At 42.2% G+C, this 17,619-nt stretch overlaps 1 protein-coding gene across 1 annotated transcript in view; it reads left to right on the forward strand.

Annotated features, from left to right (window-relative positions):
• The first annotated feature begins 465 nt into the window (after positions 1-465).
• Positions 466-17,619, forward strand: part of LOC137353080 (forkhead box protein A2-like) — a 28,697-nt gene continuing 11,543 nt past the window's right edge. The window contains exon 1 of the mRNA XM_068019050.1: positions 466-971. Within this exon, the coding sequence (XP_067875151.1) occupies positions 900-971 (72 nt within the window). The 5' untranslated portion in view covers positions 466-899. The remainder of the gene's footprint in view (positions 972-17,619) is intronic.

Raw genomic sequence — 17,619 nt, forward strand, 5'->3', positions numbered from 1 at the left:
CCGCTGGGATCATTCTGGGAGTGGAATCAGTGCTCCAGACCAGGCGGATGTGAAAGACTCCGGCGGGGTGGGTGGGGGTTCTGTTTGCAAAGTTTATCCGTCTTGCAAAGCAACATTTGGCGGAGGGAATCGAAGAGCTTGTTTGCTTTTTTGGGGGGAGGGTGGGGGGGAGGTGGATGTGGAATGCAAACAGGGATGGTCTTAATTCATATTTGGAAATGGTTGAACGCACTCGACAGTACTGCACGTCCTACAGCAGGCAGCCAACGTGCAGTGGTCAATAGTGTTCCCAGCCCGGGGCTATTGCCAGTCCAGACTTGCCTGCCCTGCAGTCTCTGGGACGGTTCAGGTTGGGCAAGAGGCAACTTTCTACTGCAGGCACCAGAGGACGCTCCCGTTGTTTAACTTGTCCATTCAGTCCTTCTCAATTGACCTCCCGCTGAAGCAACACAACTTGGCATCACAACTCAGTTAATCAGTAACTTCCCAACAGTCACACATACACACACTTGTATTGCAGAGGTGCTCCCTCAGTGGCAAGAGAAAAGCAGAGCTGCAAACACAGGTTAAACTGCTGAAGGGGGAACTCTCCAACTTAACAAAAACCTACCACTTGATTCTGGGCAAGCCTGAAGCTTCGGACTATATAGGGAGCCCTGGAACTCCAACCGGATCCTTTCAACTCGGGACTGTCACTCCTCTCCCCTTGGTATATTTCTACTGAAAGGGGGTTGCTTTCGTCTCGGAGTGTCTCTACCTGCTTGAGGTTCCCCACAACTTGCTGCAGTCGGGGACTGGAATACAGTTTGGGAGCCAAAGGATTTTTATTCACCGCTCCAATCTCCCTCCCTCAAGCGCCTTGCTTGAGCTCACTTTTACCCCAAAAAAGCAAAGGAACAATGTTGGGCTCGGTGAAAATGGAATCACATGAAGTGTCCGATTGGAGTAGTTTGTATCCAGACCCTGGAGAGGTCAGTATAACGCATTGCTTACCTGTCATAGTCAGGGTTGAGATCCTGACTGTCATTTTACTAAATGTTCTTCTATTTAATTTCTTTATGTGACACGGAAGGACCGAGGAAATGCTCGAGTAGCCTCTGAATTTGAGAGTTAGAGATTGTTTCTGCTGATGCTAATTCAAATCTGACCAGTTACAGCTCCTGCCGCTGTTTGGGAAGGCAACAGGCGCAGTGAAGATGGAGCATGTGACTGAAAATGACACCAAATCATCAGTCTTGAATATTCTCCCTCAAAAGTGCCAGATTCAAAATAGTTTCGATCTTAATGTAACAGACACCTCGCCGACTCCAGGCTGCAAATCACAACTTTCACTTTCAGGGCTTCACACGCACTGGCTGAAATTAAGTGTTAATTGATGCGGTTTCGCTGGAAAGATGAGCAATGTTCAGAGTGGTTTTTGCGTGTACATACATCAGTGTGTCAGCATGTGCATTTAAGTGTTTTAGTGTGTGTTTAAAGCAGAGTTTGTGATTGAACTTATATCAGTGTGTCAGTGATTGTATTTATATCAGTGTGCATGTTTAACGCAGGGTGTTAATGTATTTATATCGGTGTTTCAGTGATTGTTTATATCAGTGTGTCAGTCTATATCAGTGTGTTTGACAGTGTGTCATGTGTGTATGTTTATATCACTGTGTGTGTTTACAGCAATGTTTCAGTGTGTGTGTGTTTTAAGCAGTGTGTCAGTGTGTGTTTATATCACTGTGTGTGTTTTAAGCAGTGTGTCAGTGTGTGTTTATATCACTGTGTGTGTTTTAGGCAGTGTGTCAGTGTGTGTTTATATCACTGTGTGTGTTTTAAGCAGTGTGTCAGTGTGTGTTTATATCACTGTGTGTGTTTTAAGCAGTGTGTCAGTGTGTGTTTATATCACTGTGTGTGTTTTAGGCAGTGTGTCAGTGTGTGTTTATATCACTGTGTGTGTTTTAAGCAGTGTGTCAGTGTGTGTTTATATCACTGTGTGTGTTTTAAGCAGTGTTTCAGTGTGTGTTTATATCACTGTGTGTGTTTTAAGCAGTGTGTCAGTGTGTGTTTATATCACTGTGTGTGTTTTAAGCAGTGTGTCAGTGTGTGTTTATATCACTGTGTGTGTTTTAAGCAGTGTGTCAGTGTGTGTTTATATCACTGTGTGTGTTTTAGGCAGTGTGTCAGTGTGTGTTTATATCACTGTGTGTGTTTTAAGCAGTGTTTCAGTGTGTGTGTTTTAAGCAGTGTTTCAGTGTGTGTGTTTTAAGCAGTGTGTCAGTGTGTGTTTATATCACTGTGTGTGTTTTAAGCAGTGTGTCAGTGTGTGTTTATATCACTGTGTGTGTTTTAAGCAGTGTGTCAGTGTGTGTTTATATCACTGTGTGTGTTTTAGGCAGTGTGTCAGTGTGTGTTTATATCACTGTGTGTGTTTTAAGCAGTGTTTCAGTGTGTGTGTTTTAAGCAGTGTTTCAGTGTGTGTGTTTTAGGCAGTGTGTCAGTGTGTGTTTATATCACTCTGTGTGTTTTAAGCAGTGTGTCAGTGTGTGTTTATATCACTGTGTGTGTTTTAAGCAGTGTGTCAGTGTGTGTTTATATCACTGTGTGTGTTTTAAGCAGTGTGTCAGTGTGTGTTTATATCACTGTGTGTGTTTTAGGCAGTGTGTCAGTGTGTGTTTATATCACTGTGTGTGTTTTAAGCAGTGTGTCAGTGTGTGTTTATATCACTGTGTGTGTTTTAAGCAGTGTGTCAGTGTGTGTTTATATCACTGTGTGTGTTTTAGGCAGTGTGTCAGTGTGTGTTTATATCACTGTGTGTGTTTTAAGCAGTGTTTCAGTGTGTGTGTTTTAGGCAGTGTGTCAGTGTGTGTTTATATCACTCTGTGTGTTTTAAGCAGTGTGTCAGTGTGTGTTTATATCACTGTGTGTGTTTTAAGCAGTGTGTCAGTGTGTGTTTATATCACTGTGTGTGTTTTAGGCAGTGTGTCAGTGTGTGTTTATATCACTGTGTGTGTTTTAAGCAGTGTGTCAGTGTGTGTTTATATCACTGTGTGTGTTTTAAGCAGTGTTTCAGTGTGTGTGTTTTAGGCAGTGTGTCAGTGTGTGTTTATATCACTGTGTGTGTTTTAAGCAGTGTGTCAGTGTGTGTTTATATCACTGTGTGTGTTTTAAGCAGTGTTTCAGTGTGTGTTTATATCACTGTGTGTGTTTTAGGCAGTGTGTCAGTGTGTGTTTATATCACTGTGTGTGTTTTCAGCAGTGTGTCAGTGTGTGTTTATATCACTGTGTGTGTTTTAGGCAGTGTGTCAGTGTGTGTTTATATCACTGTGTGTGTTTTAAGCAGTGTTTCAGTGTGTGTTTATATCACTGTGTGTGTTTTAGGCAGTGTGTCAGTGTGTGTTTATATCACTGTGTGTGTTTTAAGCAGTGTGTCAGTGTGTGTTTATATCACTGTGTGTGTTTTAGGCAGTGTGTCAGTGTGTGTTTATATCACTGTGTGTGTTTTAAGCAGTGTGTCAGTGTGTGTTTATATCACTGTGTGTGTTTTAGGCAGTGTGTCAGTGTGTGTTTATATCACTGTGTGTGTTTTAAGCAGTGTGTCAGTGTGTGTGTTTTAGGCAGTGTTTCAGTGTGTGTGTTTTAGGCAGTGTGTCAGTGTGTGTTTATATCACTGTGTGTGTTTTAAGCAGTGTGTCAGTGTGTGTTTATATCACTGTGTGTGTTTTAAGCAGTGTTTCAGTGTGTGTGTTTTAGGCAGTGTGTCAGTGTGTGTTTATATCACTCTGTGTGTTTTAAGCAGTGTGTCAGTGTGTATTTATATCACTGTGTGTGTTTTAAGCAGTGTGTCAGTGTGTGTTTATATCACTGTGTGTGTTTTAAGCAGTGTGTCAGTGTGTGTTTATATCACTGTGTGTGTTTTAAGCAGTGTGTCAGTGTGTGTTTATATCACTGTGTGTGTTTTAGGCAGTGTGTCAGTGTGTGTTTATATCACTCTGTGTGTTTTAGGCAGTGTGTCAGTGTGTGTTTATATCACTGTGTGTGTTTTAAGCAGTGTGTCAGTGTGTGTTTATATCACTGTGTGTGTTTTAGGCAGTGTGTCAGTGTGTGTTTATATCACTGTGTGTGTTTTAAGCAGTGTGTCAGTGTGTGTTTATATCACTGTGTGTGTTTTAAGCAGTGTGTCAGTGTGTGTTTATATCACTGTGTGTTTTAGGCAGTGTGTCAGTGTGTGTTTATATCACTGTGTGTGTTTTAGGCAGTGTGTCAGTGTGTGTTTATATCACTGTGTGTGTTTTAAGCAGTGTGTCAGTGTGTGTTTATATCACTGTGTGTGTTTTAAGCAGTGTTTCAGTGTGTGTTTATATCACTGTGTGTGTTTTAAGCAGTGTGTCAGTGTGTGTTTATATCACTGTGTGTGTTTTAAGCAGTGTGTCAGTGTGTGTTTATATCACTGTGTGTGTTTTAAGCAGTGTGTCAGTGTGTGTTTATATCACTGTGTGTGTTTTAGGCAGTGTGTCAGTGTGTGTTTATATCACTGTGTGTGTTTTAAGCAGTGTTTCAGTGTGTGTGTTTTAAGCAGTGTTTCAGTGTGTGTGTTTTAAGCAGTGTGTCAGTGTGTGTTTATATCACTGTGTGTGTTTTAAGCAGTGTGTCAGTGTGTGTTTATATCACTGTGTGTGTTTTAGGCAGTGTGTCAGTGTGTGTTTATATCACTGTGTGTGTTTTAAGCAGTGTGTCAGTGTGTGTTTATATCACTGTGTGTGTTTTAAGCAGTGTGTCAGTGTGTGTTTATATCACTGTGTGTGTTTTAAGCAGTGTGTCAGTGTGTGTTTATATCACTGTGTGTGTTTTAGGCAGTGTGTCAGTGTGTGTTTATATCACTGTGTGTGTTTTAAGCAGTGTTTCAGTGTGTGTGTTTTAAGCAGTGTTTCAGTGTGTGTGTTTTAAGCAGTGTGTCAGTGTGTGTTTATATCACTGTGTGTGTTTTAAGCAGTGTGTCAGTGTGTGTTTATATCACTGTGTGTGTTTTAGGCAGTGTGTCAGTGTGTGTTTATATCACTGTGTGTGTTTTAAGCAGTGTGTCAGTGTGTGTTTATATCACTGTGTGTGTTTTAGGCAGTGTGTCAGTGTGTGTTTATATCACTGTGTGTGTTTTAAGCAGTGTTTCAGTGTGTGTGTTTTAGGCAGTGTGTCAGTGTGTGTTTATATCACTGTGTGTGTTTTAAGCAGTGTGTCAGTGTGTGTTTATATCACTGTGTGTGTTTTAAGCAGTGTTTCAGTGTGTGTTTATATCACTGTGTGTGTTTTAGGCAGTGTGTCAGTGTGTGTTTATATCACTGTGTGTGTTTTAAGCAGTGTGTCAGTGTGTGTTTATATCACTGTGTGTGTTTTAGGCAGTGTGTCAGTGTGTGTTTATATCACTGTGTGTGTTTTAAGCAGTGTTTCAGTGTGTGTTTATATCACTGTGTGTGTTTTAGGCAGTGTGTCTGTGTGTGTTTTAAGCAGTGTGTCAGTGTGTGTTTATATCACTGTGTGTGTTTTAAGCAGTGTTTCAGTGTGTGTGTTTTAGGCAGTGTGTCAGTGTGTGTTTATATCACTGTGTGTGTTTTAAGCAGTGTTTCAGTGTGTGTTTATATCACTGTGTGTGTTTTAGGCAGTGTGTCAGTGTGTATTTATATCACTGTGTGTTTTAAGCAGTGTGTCAGTGTGTGTTTATATCACTGTGTGTGTTTTAAGCAGTGTGTCAGTGTGTGTTTATATCACTGTGTGTGTTTTAAGCAGTGTTTCAGTGTGTGTGTTTTAGGCAGTGTGTCAGTGTGTGTTTATATCACTGTGTGTGTTTTAAGCAGTGTGTCAGTGTGTGTTTATATCACTGTGTGTGTTTTAAGCAGTGTTTCAGTGTATGTGTTTTAGGCAGTGTTTCAGTGTGTGTTTATATCACTGTGTGTATTTTAAGCAGTGTGTCAGTGTGTGTTTATATCACTGTGTGTGTTTTAAGCAGTGTTTCAGTGTGTGTGTTTTAAGCAGTGTGTCAGTGTGTGTTTATATCACTGTGTGTGTTTTAAGCAGTGTTTCAGTGTATGTGTTTTAGGCAGTGTTTCAGTGTGTGTTTATATCACTGTGTGTATTTTAAGCAGTGTGTCAGTGTGTGTTTATATCACTGTGTGTGTTTTAAGCAGTGTTTCAGTGTGTGTGTTTTAGGCAGTGTGTCAGTGTGTGTTTATATCACTGTGTGTGTTTTAAGCAGTGTTTCAGTGTGTGTGTTTTAGGCAGTGTGTCAGTAGGTGTGTTTATATCACTGTGTGTGTTTTAAGCAGTGTGTCAGTGTGTGTTTATATCACTGTGTGTGTTTTAGGCAGTGTGTCAGTGTGTGTTTATATCTCTGTGTGTGTTTTAAGCAGTGTTTCAGTGTGTGTGTTTTAGGCAGTGTGTCAGTGTGTGTTTATATCACTGTGTGTGTTTTAGGCAGTGTGTCAGTGTGTGTTTATATCACTGTGTGTGTTTTAAGCAGTGTTTCAGTGTGTGTGTTTTAGGCAGTGTGTCAGTGTGTGTTTATATCACTGTGTGTGTTTTAAGCAGTGTGTCAGTGTGTGTTTATATCACTGTGTGTGTTTTAAGCAGTGTGTCAGTGTGTGTTTATATCACTGTGTGTGTTTTAAGCAGTGTTTCAGTGTGTGTGTTTTAAGCAGTGTGTCAGTGTGTGTTTATATCACTGTGTGTGTTTTAAGCAGTGTTTCAGTGTGTGTGTTTTAAGCAGTGTGTCAGTGTGTGTTTATATCACTGTGTGTGTTTTAGGCAGTGTGTCAGTGTGTGTTTATATCACTGTGTGTGTTTTAGGCAGTGTGTCAGTGTGTGTTTATATCACTGTGTGTGTTTTAAGCAGTGTGTCAGTGTGTGTTTATATCACTGTGTGTGTTTTAAGCAGTGTTTCAGTGTGTGTGTTTTTTAGGCAGTGTGTCAGTGTGTGTTTATATCACTGTGTGTGTTTTAAGCAGTGTGTCAGTGTGTGTTTATATCACTGTGTGTGTTTTAAGCAGTGTTTCAGTGTGTGTTTATATCACTGTGTGTGTTTTAGGCAGTGTGTCAGTGTGTGTTTATATCACTGTGTGTGTTTTAAGCAGTGTGTCAGTGTGTGTTTATATCACTGTGTGTGTTTTAGGCAGTGTGTCAGTGTGTGTTTATATCACTGTGTGTGTTTTAAGCAGTGTTTCAGTGTGTGTTTATATCACTGTGTGTGTTTTAGGCAGTGTGTCAGTGTGTGTTTATATCACTGTGTGTTTTAAGCAGTGTGTCAGTGTGTGTTTATATCACTGTGTGTGTTTTAAGCAGTGTTTCAGTGTGTGTGTTTTAGGCAGTGTGTCAGTGTGTGTTTATATCACTGTGTGTGTTTTAAGCAGTGTTTCAGTGTGTGTTTATATCACTGTGTGTGTTTTAGGCAGTGTGTCAGTGTGTGTTTATATCACTGTGTGTTTTAAGCAGTGTGTCAGTGTGTGTTTATATCACTGTGTGTGTTTTAAGCAGTGTGTCAGTGTGTGTTTATATCACTGTGTGTGTTTTAAGCAGTGTTTCAGTGTGTGTGTTTTAGGCAGTGTGTCAGTGTGTGTTTATATCACTGTGTGTGTTTTAAGCAGTGTGTCAGTGTGTGTTTATATCACTGTGTGTGTTTTAAGCAGTGTTTCAGTGTATGTGTTTTAGGCAGTGTGTCAGTGTGTGTTTATATCACTGTGTGTATTTTAAGCAGTGTGTCAGTGTGTGTTTATATCACTGTGTGTGTTTTAAGCAGTGTTTCAGTGTGTGTGTTTTAAGCAGTGTGTCAGTAGGTGTGTTTATATCACTGTGTGTGCTTTAAGCAGTGTGTCAGTGTGTGTTTATATCACTGTGTGTGCTTTAAGCAGTGTGTCAGTGTGTGTTTATATCACTGTGTGTGTTTTAGGCAGTGTGTCAGTGTGTGTTTATATCACTGTGTGTGTTTTAGGCAGTGTGTCAGTGTGTGTTTATATCACTGTGTGTGTTTTAAGCAGTGTTTCAGTGTGTGTGTTTTAGGCAGTGTGTCAGTGTGTGTTTATATCACTGTGTGTGTTTTAAGCAGTGTGTCAGTGTGTGTTTATATCACTGTGTGTGTTTTAAGCAGTGTGTCAGTGTGTGTTTATATCACTGTGTGTGTTTTAAGCAGTGTTTCAGTGTGTGTGTTTTAAGCAGTGTGTCAGTGTGTGTTTATATCACTGTGTGTGTTTTAAGCAGTGTTTCAGTGTGTGTGTTTTAAGCAGTGTGTCAGTGTGTGTTTATATCACTGTGTGTGTTTTAGGCAGTGTGTCAGTGTGTGTTTATATCACTGTGTGTGTTTTAGGCAGTGTGTCAGTGTGTGTTTATATCACTGTGTGTGTTTTAAGCAGTGTTTCAGTGTGTGTGTTTTAAGCAGTGTGTCAGTGTGTGTTTATATCACTGTGTGTGTTTTAAGCAGTGTTTCAGTGTGTGTGTTTTCAGCAGTGTGTCAGTGTGTGTTTATATCACTGTGTGTGATTTAAGCAGTGTTTCAGTGTGTGTTTATATCACTGTGTGTGTTTTCGGCAGTGTGTCAGTGTGTGTTTATATCACTGTGTGTGTTTTAGGCAGTGTGTCAGTGTGTGTTTATATCACTGTGTGTGTTTTAAGCAGTGTTTCAGTGTGTGTGTTTTAAGCAGTGTGTCAGTGTGTGTTTATATCACTGTGTGTGTTTTAAGCAGTGTTTCAGTGTGTGTGTTTTAAACAGTGTGTCAGTGTGTGTTTATATCACTGTGTGTGTTTTAGGCAGTGTGTCAGTGTGTGTTTATATCGCTGTGTGTGTTTTAGGCAGTGTGTCAGTGTGTGTTTATATCACTGTGTGTGTTTTAAGCAGTGTTTCAGTGTGTGTGTTTTTAGCAGTGTGTCAGTGTGTGTTTATATCACTGTGTGTGTTTTAAGCAGTGTTTCAGTGTGTGTGTTTTAAGCAGTGTGTCAGTGTGTGTTTATATCACTGTGTGTGTTTTAAGCAGTGTGTCAGTGTGTGTTTCTATCACTGTGTGTGTTTTAAGCAGTGTTTCAGTGCATGTGTTTTAAGCAGTGTGTCAGTGTGTGTTTATATCACTGTGTGTGTTTTTAAACAGTGTGTCAGTAGGTGTGTTTATATCACTGTGTGTGTATTAAGCAGTCTGTCACTGTGTGTGTGTTTAAAGCAATGTTTCAGTGTGTGTGTTTTAAGCAATGTGTCAGGATACAAGAATAATAAATTGGAGCAGGAATAGACCCTTCGGGGGAGAACTTTGTCAGCATTGTGCTGCTTCTGGAGATGATACACAGACTTGTGTCAATTCTTTGAAGGAAGACAGCGCGTGGCCCTCTACCTGTGCATGCACGATGATATCAATGACAAACACTACATGGGTATGGCTCACGGACTGAATGCCTGTAGGGAATTGACACAAGTCTGCCTAGTGCTGCTATAAGTAATGTTTCATGAATGAATTTCTCCCCCTTAGTACCCACAAATCTATCAATCGCAGTCTTGAATATACTCAATGACAGAGCAGCCACAGCTCTCGGGGGTAGAGAATTCCAAAGCTTCACAACCCTCTGAGCAAATGAATTTCTCCTCATATCAATCCTAAATGCTGAGCCATTATTCTGAAATTGTGACCCCTAGTTCTAGTCTTCCAAGCCAAGGAAACATTCTCCCAGCATCTACACTGTCAAGTCCATTAAGAATTTTATATGTTTCAATGAGATTGTCTCTCATTCTTCTAAATTCCAGGGAATTCCAGGGCCCATGCTACTCAATCTTTCCTTATAGGACAATCCCATCATCCCAGAAACTAGTCTAGTGAATCTTCGATGCACTTCCTCCAAGGCTGGTATGTTCTTTCTTAGGTAAGGAGACCAAAACTGTACACAGTTCCCCAGGTATGGACTCACAAAGGTCCTACACAATTGCAGTAAAATTTCTTCACACTTATACTCTTTGTACTAAATGCTAACATACCATTTGCTTTCTTAATTGTTTGCTGTACCTGCATGTTAATTTTCTGTGATTCATGTACAAGGACACCCAGATCCCTCTGAATACCAACATTTCCCAGTCTCTCACCATTTAAAAAATATTCAGCTTTTCTATTTTTCCCTTCCAAAGTGGATAACTTCACACTTCCACACATTATACTCCATCTGCCATTGTCTTGTCCACTCACTTAACCTGTCCATATATCTTTGCAGACTCTTTGAATTCAAAACATACTTTGTATCATCAGCAAACATGGATCATAGAAAGTTTATGGCACAGAAAGAGGCCGCTTGGCCCATCGAGTCTGTGCCAGCCAAAAAACATTCCCCCCCATTCTAATTCCACCTTCCAGCATTTGGTCCCTCGCCCTGCAGAATACGGCACTTGAGGTGCATATCCAGACTCCTTTTGAGTGAGGTGAGGGTTTCTGCCTCAACTACCCTTTCAGGCAGTGAGTTCCAGACCCCCAACACCCTCTGGGTGAAAAAACCTTTCCTCATCTCTCCTCTAATCTTTCTACCAATCACTTTAAATCTATGCCCCCTAGTCACTGATGTCTCTGCTAAGGCAAATAGGCCCTTCACCTCCACTCTATCCAGGCCTCTCAAAATTACATTACATTCGGTTCCCTCACCTAAGTCAATGATATAATTGTAAATAGCTGAGGTCCCAGCACTGATCCTGTGGTACCCAACTAGTTTACAGCCTGCCAGTTCAAAAATGACTCATTTATTCCTACAATCTGTATTTGATCCATTAACCAATCTTCAGTCCCATAAACTCTGATTTTGTGTAATAACCTCTTGTGAGGCACCTTATCTAATGCTTTTTGAAAATCCAAATACACTATATCCACTGGTTCCCTATTGTCTACCTGCTGGTTACAACCTCAAAAAACTCTTAACAGATTTTTCAGACATGATTAACTTGTATAAATCCGTGTTGACTCTGCTTAATCATTATGATTCTCTAAGTGCTCTGTTACCTTGTCCATAATAATAGATTCTAGCATTTCCCCTCCTCCTGATGTCAGGCTAACTGGACTATAGTTCCATGTTTTCTCTCTCCCTCCTTTCTTGAATAGCAGGGTTACAACTGCTACCTTCCAATGCATGGAGAATTTACTAAATTCTGGGGAATTCTGGAAGATTACCACCAATCCATCCACAATCTGTGTAGCTATGGCTTTTAAAACCCTAGCATGCAGGCCATCAGGAGCATGGGATTTGTCGATTTTAAGTCCCATTAATTTCTTCACAAATCATAAAATGCCTAAATTCCTCATTTTCACTAGACCCTTGGATCCGCGTTGTTTCCAGAATATATTTTGTGTCTTCTACTGTGAAGACAGATGCAAGGTATTCATTTAATGATTCTGCCATTTCCTTATTCCCCACAGAGTAGAGTCATAGAGGCATTACAGCACAGAAGGCGGACATTCGGTCCATTGAGTCCGTGCTGGCTCTCTGTAGAGCAATCCAGTCAGTCCCATTCCCCCGCTTTATCCCCGTAGCCCTGCAAATTTATTTCCCTAAAGTGCCCATCCAATTTTCTTTTGAAATCGTTCATCTCCGCTTCCACCACCCTCGTAGGCAGCGAGTTCCAGGTCATTACCACGCGCTACATATAATAGTTCTTCTTCACGTTCTCCCCTCCTACCACCCCTGCATCTCTTACCCAAAACCATAACTCTGTGTCCCGTGGTCCTTGTACCATCAACAGCTTTTCTTTGTCTACCTTATCTAAACCTGTCATAATCTTGCACACTGCTATCAAATCTCTTCTTAATCTCCTTTTCTCGAAGGAGAACAACCCCAACTTCTCCAACCTAACCTTATTGCTAAAATCTCTCATTCCTGGAACCGTTCTGGTAAATCTCCTCTGCACCCTCTCAAGGACCCTCACATCCTTCCTAAAGTGTGGCGACCAGAACTGGAAGCAATACTCTAGTTGTAGCTTAACCAGAGCTTTATAAAAAGGTTCAGCATAACTTCACTGCTTTTCTACTCAATACCTCTATTTATGAAGCCCAAGATCCCATATGCTTTGCTAACTGCTCTCTCAATATGTCCTGCCACCTTCAAGGATCTATGCACATTCCTCCAGGTCCCTCTGTCCCTGCACACTCTTTAGAATTGTGCCATTTAGTCTATATTGTCTCTCTCTATCCCTTTTGCCAAAATGCAAGACCTCACACTTCTCTGTATTAAATGCCATCTGCCACTTGTCTGCCCATTCTGCTAGCCTATGTCCTGTTGCAGTTGATTGGTATAATCCTCACTGTTTGTCACATCTCCAAGTTTGGTATCATCAGCAAATTTTGAGATGTTACTCTGTATTCCAATACCCAAGTCATTTATATATATCAAAAAAAGCAGTGGTCCCAGCACTGACCCTTGGGGAACACCACTATCTACCATTCTCCAGTCTGAAAAACAACCATTTACCACAACTTGCTGTTTTCTGTCCTTAAGCCAATTTTTTATCCAAGCTGACACTGACCTTATTCCATGAGCCTCAACTTTGTTAATCAGTCTTTTATGTGGTACTTTGTCAAATGCTTTCTTAAAATCCTCATAGACAACATCCATTGCTTTCCCTTCATCAACCTTCTCTGTTATTTCATCAAAAAATTCAATTAGATTAGTCAAACATGATTTGCCTTTTACAAATCCATGCTGGCTCTCCTTAATTAACTCAAACCTCTCCATGTGCCTGTTGATATTTTTCTCTGATTATTGTTTCTAAAACCTTACCAACACTGATGTTAAACCAACTGGCCTGTAGTTACTAGGAATATCCTTGTACCTTTTTCTTGAATAAGGTTATCACATTTGCCACTCTCCAGTCTCAGCTCCTCCCCCATATCTAGGGAAGATTGGAAGATTATGACAAGCCTTTCCGCTATCTCCACTCCCATTTCGTTCAGCAACGTTCGGACCAGGCAACGTATCCACTCTAATCATAGCCAGTCTTTCCAGTACATCCTTCCTATTAATTTTCACCCCATTCATTACCTCTGACACCTTTGCTTCTACTTGTGTTTTGTCAGCATCCTTGTCCATAGCCTTGCCCTGCGCTTCTAAGCACATATCACCTTCTTTGTCCCTAATTGGCCCCACTCCACCTTTTACTACCTGCTTACAATTTACAAGCCAGTAGAAGATTTTTGGGTTCTCTTTTATGTTAACTGCCATTCTATTCTCATACTCTCTCTTTGCCAGTCTTATTTTCCTCTTCACTTCCTCTCTTAACTTATTGTATTTGGCCTGATTCTCGCTTGTAGAATTCACCTGACATGCATCACACACCTTTTTTTTTGTTTCATCATATTCTCTATCTCCCTCGTCATCCAAGGAGCCCTGGCTTTGGTTCACTTACCTTTCGCCTTTGTTAGAATGTACCTAGCTGTACCTGAACCATCTCTTCCTTAAAGATCACCCATTGTTCTGTTACTGTTTCTTTTGTCAATCTTTGCTTCATTTTACCCTGGCTAGATCCCTTCTCATCCCATTGCGGTTAGCCCTCTTCCAATTTAGAAGTCTACTTTAGATTGTTCCTTGCTATTCTCCATTACTAATCTAAACCTTATGATACAATGATCACTGTTATCCAAGTGCACCCCCACAGACACTTGGCCCACCTCATTCCCCAGCACCAGATCCAGCAATGCCTCCTTCCTAGTTGGCCCGAGAACATACTGGTCAAGGAACTTCTCCTGAACACATTTCAGAAATTCCTCCCCTCCTTACCCTTTAATCTAACATTAACCCAATCAATATTTGGGTCATTAAAGTCCCCCAATATCACCACTCTATAGTTCTTGCATATCTCTGCGCAGATTTCCTTGCAGATTTGCTCCTCTATCTCTCTCTATCACTATTTGGAGGCTGAAGAATATCCCCAGTCGTGTGATCTTACGCTTTTTGCTTCTCAACTGTAACCAAATTGATTCTGTCTTTTCCTCCTCAAGGACATCCTCTCTTTCCAACAATACAATGTCTTCCCTAATCAGTACTGCTGCCCCACCTCCCTTTTTCCTTCCCTATCTTTTCTGAACACTTTGTCTCCTTGAATATTAAGCGCCCAGTCCTCACCATTTTACAACCACCTTTCCATTATTGCCACAACAGCATATTCCTATTTGGCCATTTGTGCTTGTAGCTCACCAACCTTATTCACCACACTTTGTGCATTGACACACATGCATTCAAAATCTGTCCTTGTATTCCTCGTTGTCCTTCTTAGTGTGCTCCTATCTGCTGCCTTCTCTGGTACTATCCAACACTGTCACTCCTTTATGCACCTTATTGCTCTTTTCTACTTCTATATGCTGTGTTCACCCCCCTGCCACTTTAGTTTAAACCCTCCCCAACCACACTAGTGAACCTCCCCACGAGGACATTGGTCCCAGTCCTGTTGAGGTGCAACCTGTCCCTTTTGAATAGGTGCCTCCAGCCCCAGAACTGACAATGCCCCAAGAATCTGAAGCCCGCCCTCCTGCACTATGCCTCAAGCCACACAATAATCTTCCTTATCTTCCTGTTTCTACTCTTGCTACTGCATGGCACTGGGATTAATCCAGAGATTACTACCTTTGAGGTCCTACTTTTTAACTTCCTCCCTAGCTCCTGTAGGATCTCAATACCTGCCCTCTCTATGTCAATGCTACCGATGTGTACCACAACCTCTGCCTCACTCCCATCCCCCTGCAGAATATTCTGCCGCTTTCCGTGATCATATATCAGTGTGTCGGTGTGTGTGTTTATACCAGTGTGTCGGTGTGTGTGTTTATATCAGTGTGTCGGTGTGTGTGTTTATACCAGTGTGTCGGTGTGTGTGTTTATACCAGTGTGTCGGTGTGTTTGTTTATACCAGTGTGTCGGTGTGTGTGTTTATATCAGTGTGTCGGTGTGTGTGTTTATATCAGTGTATCGGTGTGTGTGTTTATACCAGTGTGTCGGTGTGTGTGTTTATATCAGTGTGTCGGTGTGTGTGTTTATACCAGTGTGTCGGTGTGTGTGTTTATATCAGTGTGTCGGTGTGTGTGTTTATACCAGTGTGTCGGTGTGTGTGTTTATACCAGTGTGTCGGTGTGTTTGTTTATACCAGTGTGTCGGTGTGTGTGTTTATACCAGTGTGTCGGTGTGTGTGTTTATACCAGTGTGTCGGTGTGTGTGTTTATATCAGTGTGTCGGTGTGTGTGTTTATATCAGTGTGTCGGTGTGTGTTTATACCAGTGTGTCGGTGTGTGTGTTTATACCAGTGTGTCGGTGTGTGTGTTTATATCAGTGTGCGCATTTAACACAGTGGGCTGAATTTTACAGGCCCCCACCGATGTCGGGGGTCATGCCGGGGTGGGGGAGGAGCAGAAAATGCCTCCGGCACTGGGAAGGCCCGGTACGATATTGCCGGCAGCAGCGAGGCCTCATGGTGCCCACCACCCCCACCCCCCCAGTTCCTCGGCGACAGGAGCCAAATTTAAATATGTTAATTCATTTAAATGAACTATTATATTACCTTCTCACTCCTGCCGTCTGTCCCAGTAGCCAGGGTTCCGAGGTGGAACACTGGTGGGGAGGGGGAGGGGGAGCGGCGTCTGGGTCATTTCATTGGTGTAGGGGACGGTGGGAAGGGGTAAAGTGTACAGTTTATGATCTTTGTGGGGGGGGGGGAAGGTCAAATCTATGGTTGTTGTGGGGGGTGGGAGAGGGGCAAGATCGATTTATTTCATTTTATAAGTTCAATTCTCCTTTAAATATTTAAATGTCACGATAGGGCTCGAAATCCTTTAAAAATGGCACCAGCTGCCTTTGCGCAAAGGCAACTAACACCATTGCAAGGAACGGACCGCCCGCCCCTCCACGTCATCGGCGGGGGAGGGGAGGGGAGGTGGGGGGGGGGGGGGGGGGTGGGACGTGGGGTGGTCCGCCCTGGCCAGTCATGCAGATTAGAATGTAAATAGCTGAGGCCCAAGCACTGATCATTTTTTTTTTCCAAAATATACTTTATTCATAAAAATTACATTCCCAAACAGTTTAAAACAGCATCAAGTCAAAGAATACAGACAGTGCAAAGGTGATCAGTTACCTTCAATACAATCATGAGTTGCCTCACAACCCTTCCATTTCATTGTCATGCCATATACATTTTTACATTTACAGCACACAAAATTTTCCCGATACAGTTCGAGGGGTTTCCCATGGATCCAGCCCCTCAGTTCAGCTTGGTGGGGGGACCTTACACTGTGGTCTTTCCCCATTGAGCCTTTGCTGCGGCCGCCCCAAGCTTTAGTGCGTCCCTCAGCACGTAGTCCTGGACCTTGGAATGTGCCAGTCTGCAACATTCGGTGGTGGACAACTCTTTGCGCTGGAAGACCAGCAAGTTTCGGGCAGACCAAAGGGCATCTTTCACCGAATTGATAGTCCTCCAGCAGCAGTTGATGTTTGTCTCGGTGTGCGTCCCTGGGAACAGCCCGTACAGCACAGACTCCTGTGTTACAGAGCTGCTTGGAATGAACCTCGACAAAAACCACTGCATCTCTTTCCACACCTGCTTTGCAAAGACACATTCCAGGAGGAGGTGGGCGACCGTCTCTTCCCCACCACAGCCACCGCGGGGGCATTGCTCGGAGGGGGCGAGACTTCGGGCGTGCATGAAGGATCTGACGGGGAGGGCCCTTCTCACCACCAGCCAAGCTACGTCTTGGTGCTTGTTTGAAAGTTCTGGTGATGAGGCATTCCGCCAAATGACTTTGGCAGTCTGCTCGGGGAACCATCCGACAGGATCCCCCGTCTCCTTTTCCCGTAGGGCCTTGAGGACGTTCCGTGCAGACCACTGCCTGATGGATCGGTGGTCAAAGGTGTTTTCCCGCAGGAACTGCTCCACGAAGGATAGGTGGTACGGCACGGTCCAACTGCTTGGAGCATTCCGCGGCAATGTGACCAGGCCCATCCTTCGCAACACCAGGGACAGATAGAACCTCAGCACGTAGTGACACTTGGAGTCACTGATCATTGCATTACCACTGCCAACCTGATAATGGTCTGTTTATGCTTCTCTCTGTTTCCTGTCCATTAACCAATCTTCAAGCACTGCAAATATATTACTCCCAATGCCATAAGTCCTAATTTTATGTACTAAATAACTACTTGTGTGGCAGTTTAACGAATGTTTTTTGAAAATCCAGTGTGTGTATATCAGTCTCAGTATATATATAGCAGCATGTCACTGTGTGTATATCAGTGTCAGTATGTATATCAGTGTGTCAGTATGTGTATATCAGTGTTAGTATGTATATCAGTGTGTCACTGTGTGTATATCAGTGTCAGTATGTATATCAGTGTGTCAGTATGCATATCAGTGTCAGTATGCATATCAGTGTGTCAGTGTGTGTATATCAGTGTCAGTATATATAGCAGCATGTCACTGTGTGTATATCAATGTCAGTATGTGTGTCAGCATGTCACTGTGTGTATATCAGTGTGTCAGTATGTGTATATTAGTGTCAGTATATATATCAGTGTCAGTATGTATATCAGTGTTTCACTGTGTGTATATTAGTGTCAGTATGCATATCAGTGTGTCAGTGTGTGTATATCAGTGTCAGTGTGTCAGTGTGTGTA

Source organism: Heterodontus francisci, chromosome 40, assembly GCF_036365525.1.
Source record: "Heterodontus francisci isolate sHetFra1 chromosome 40, sHetFra1.hap1, whole genome shotgun sequence".
NCBI classification, from domain to species: domain Eukaryota; kingdom Metazoa; phylum Chordata; class Chondrichthyes; order Heterodontiformes; family Heterodontidae; genus Heterodontus; species Heterodontus francisci.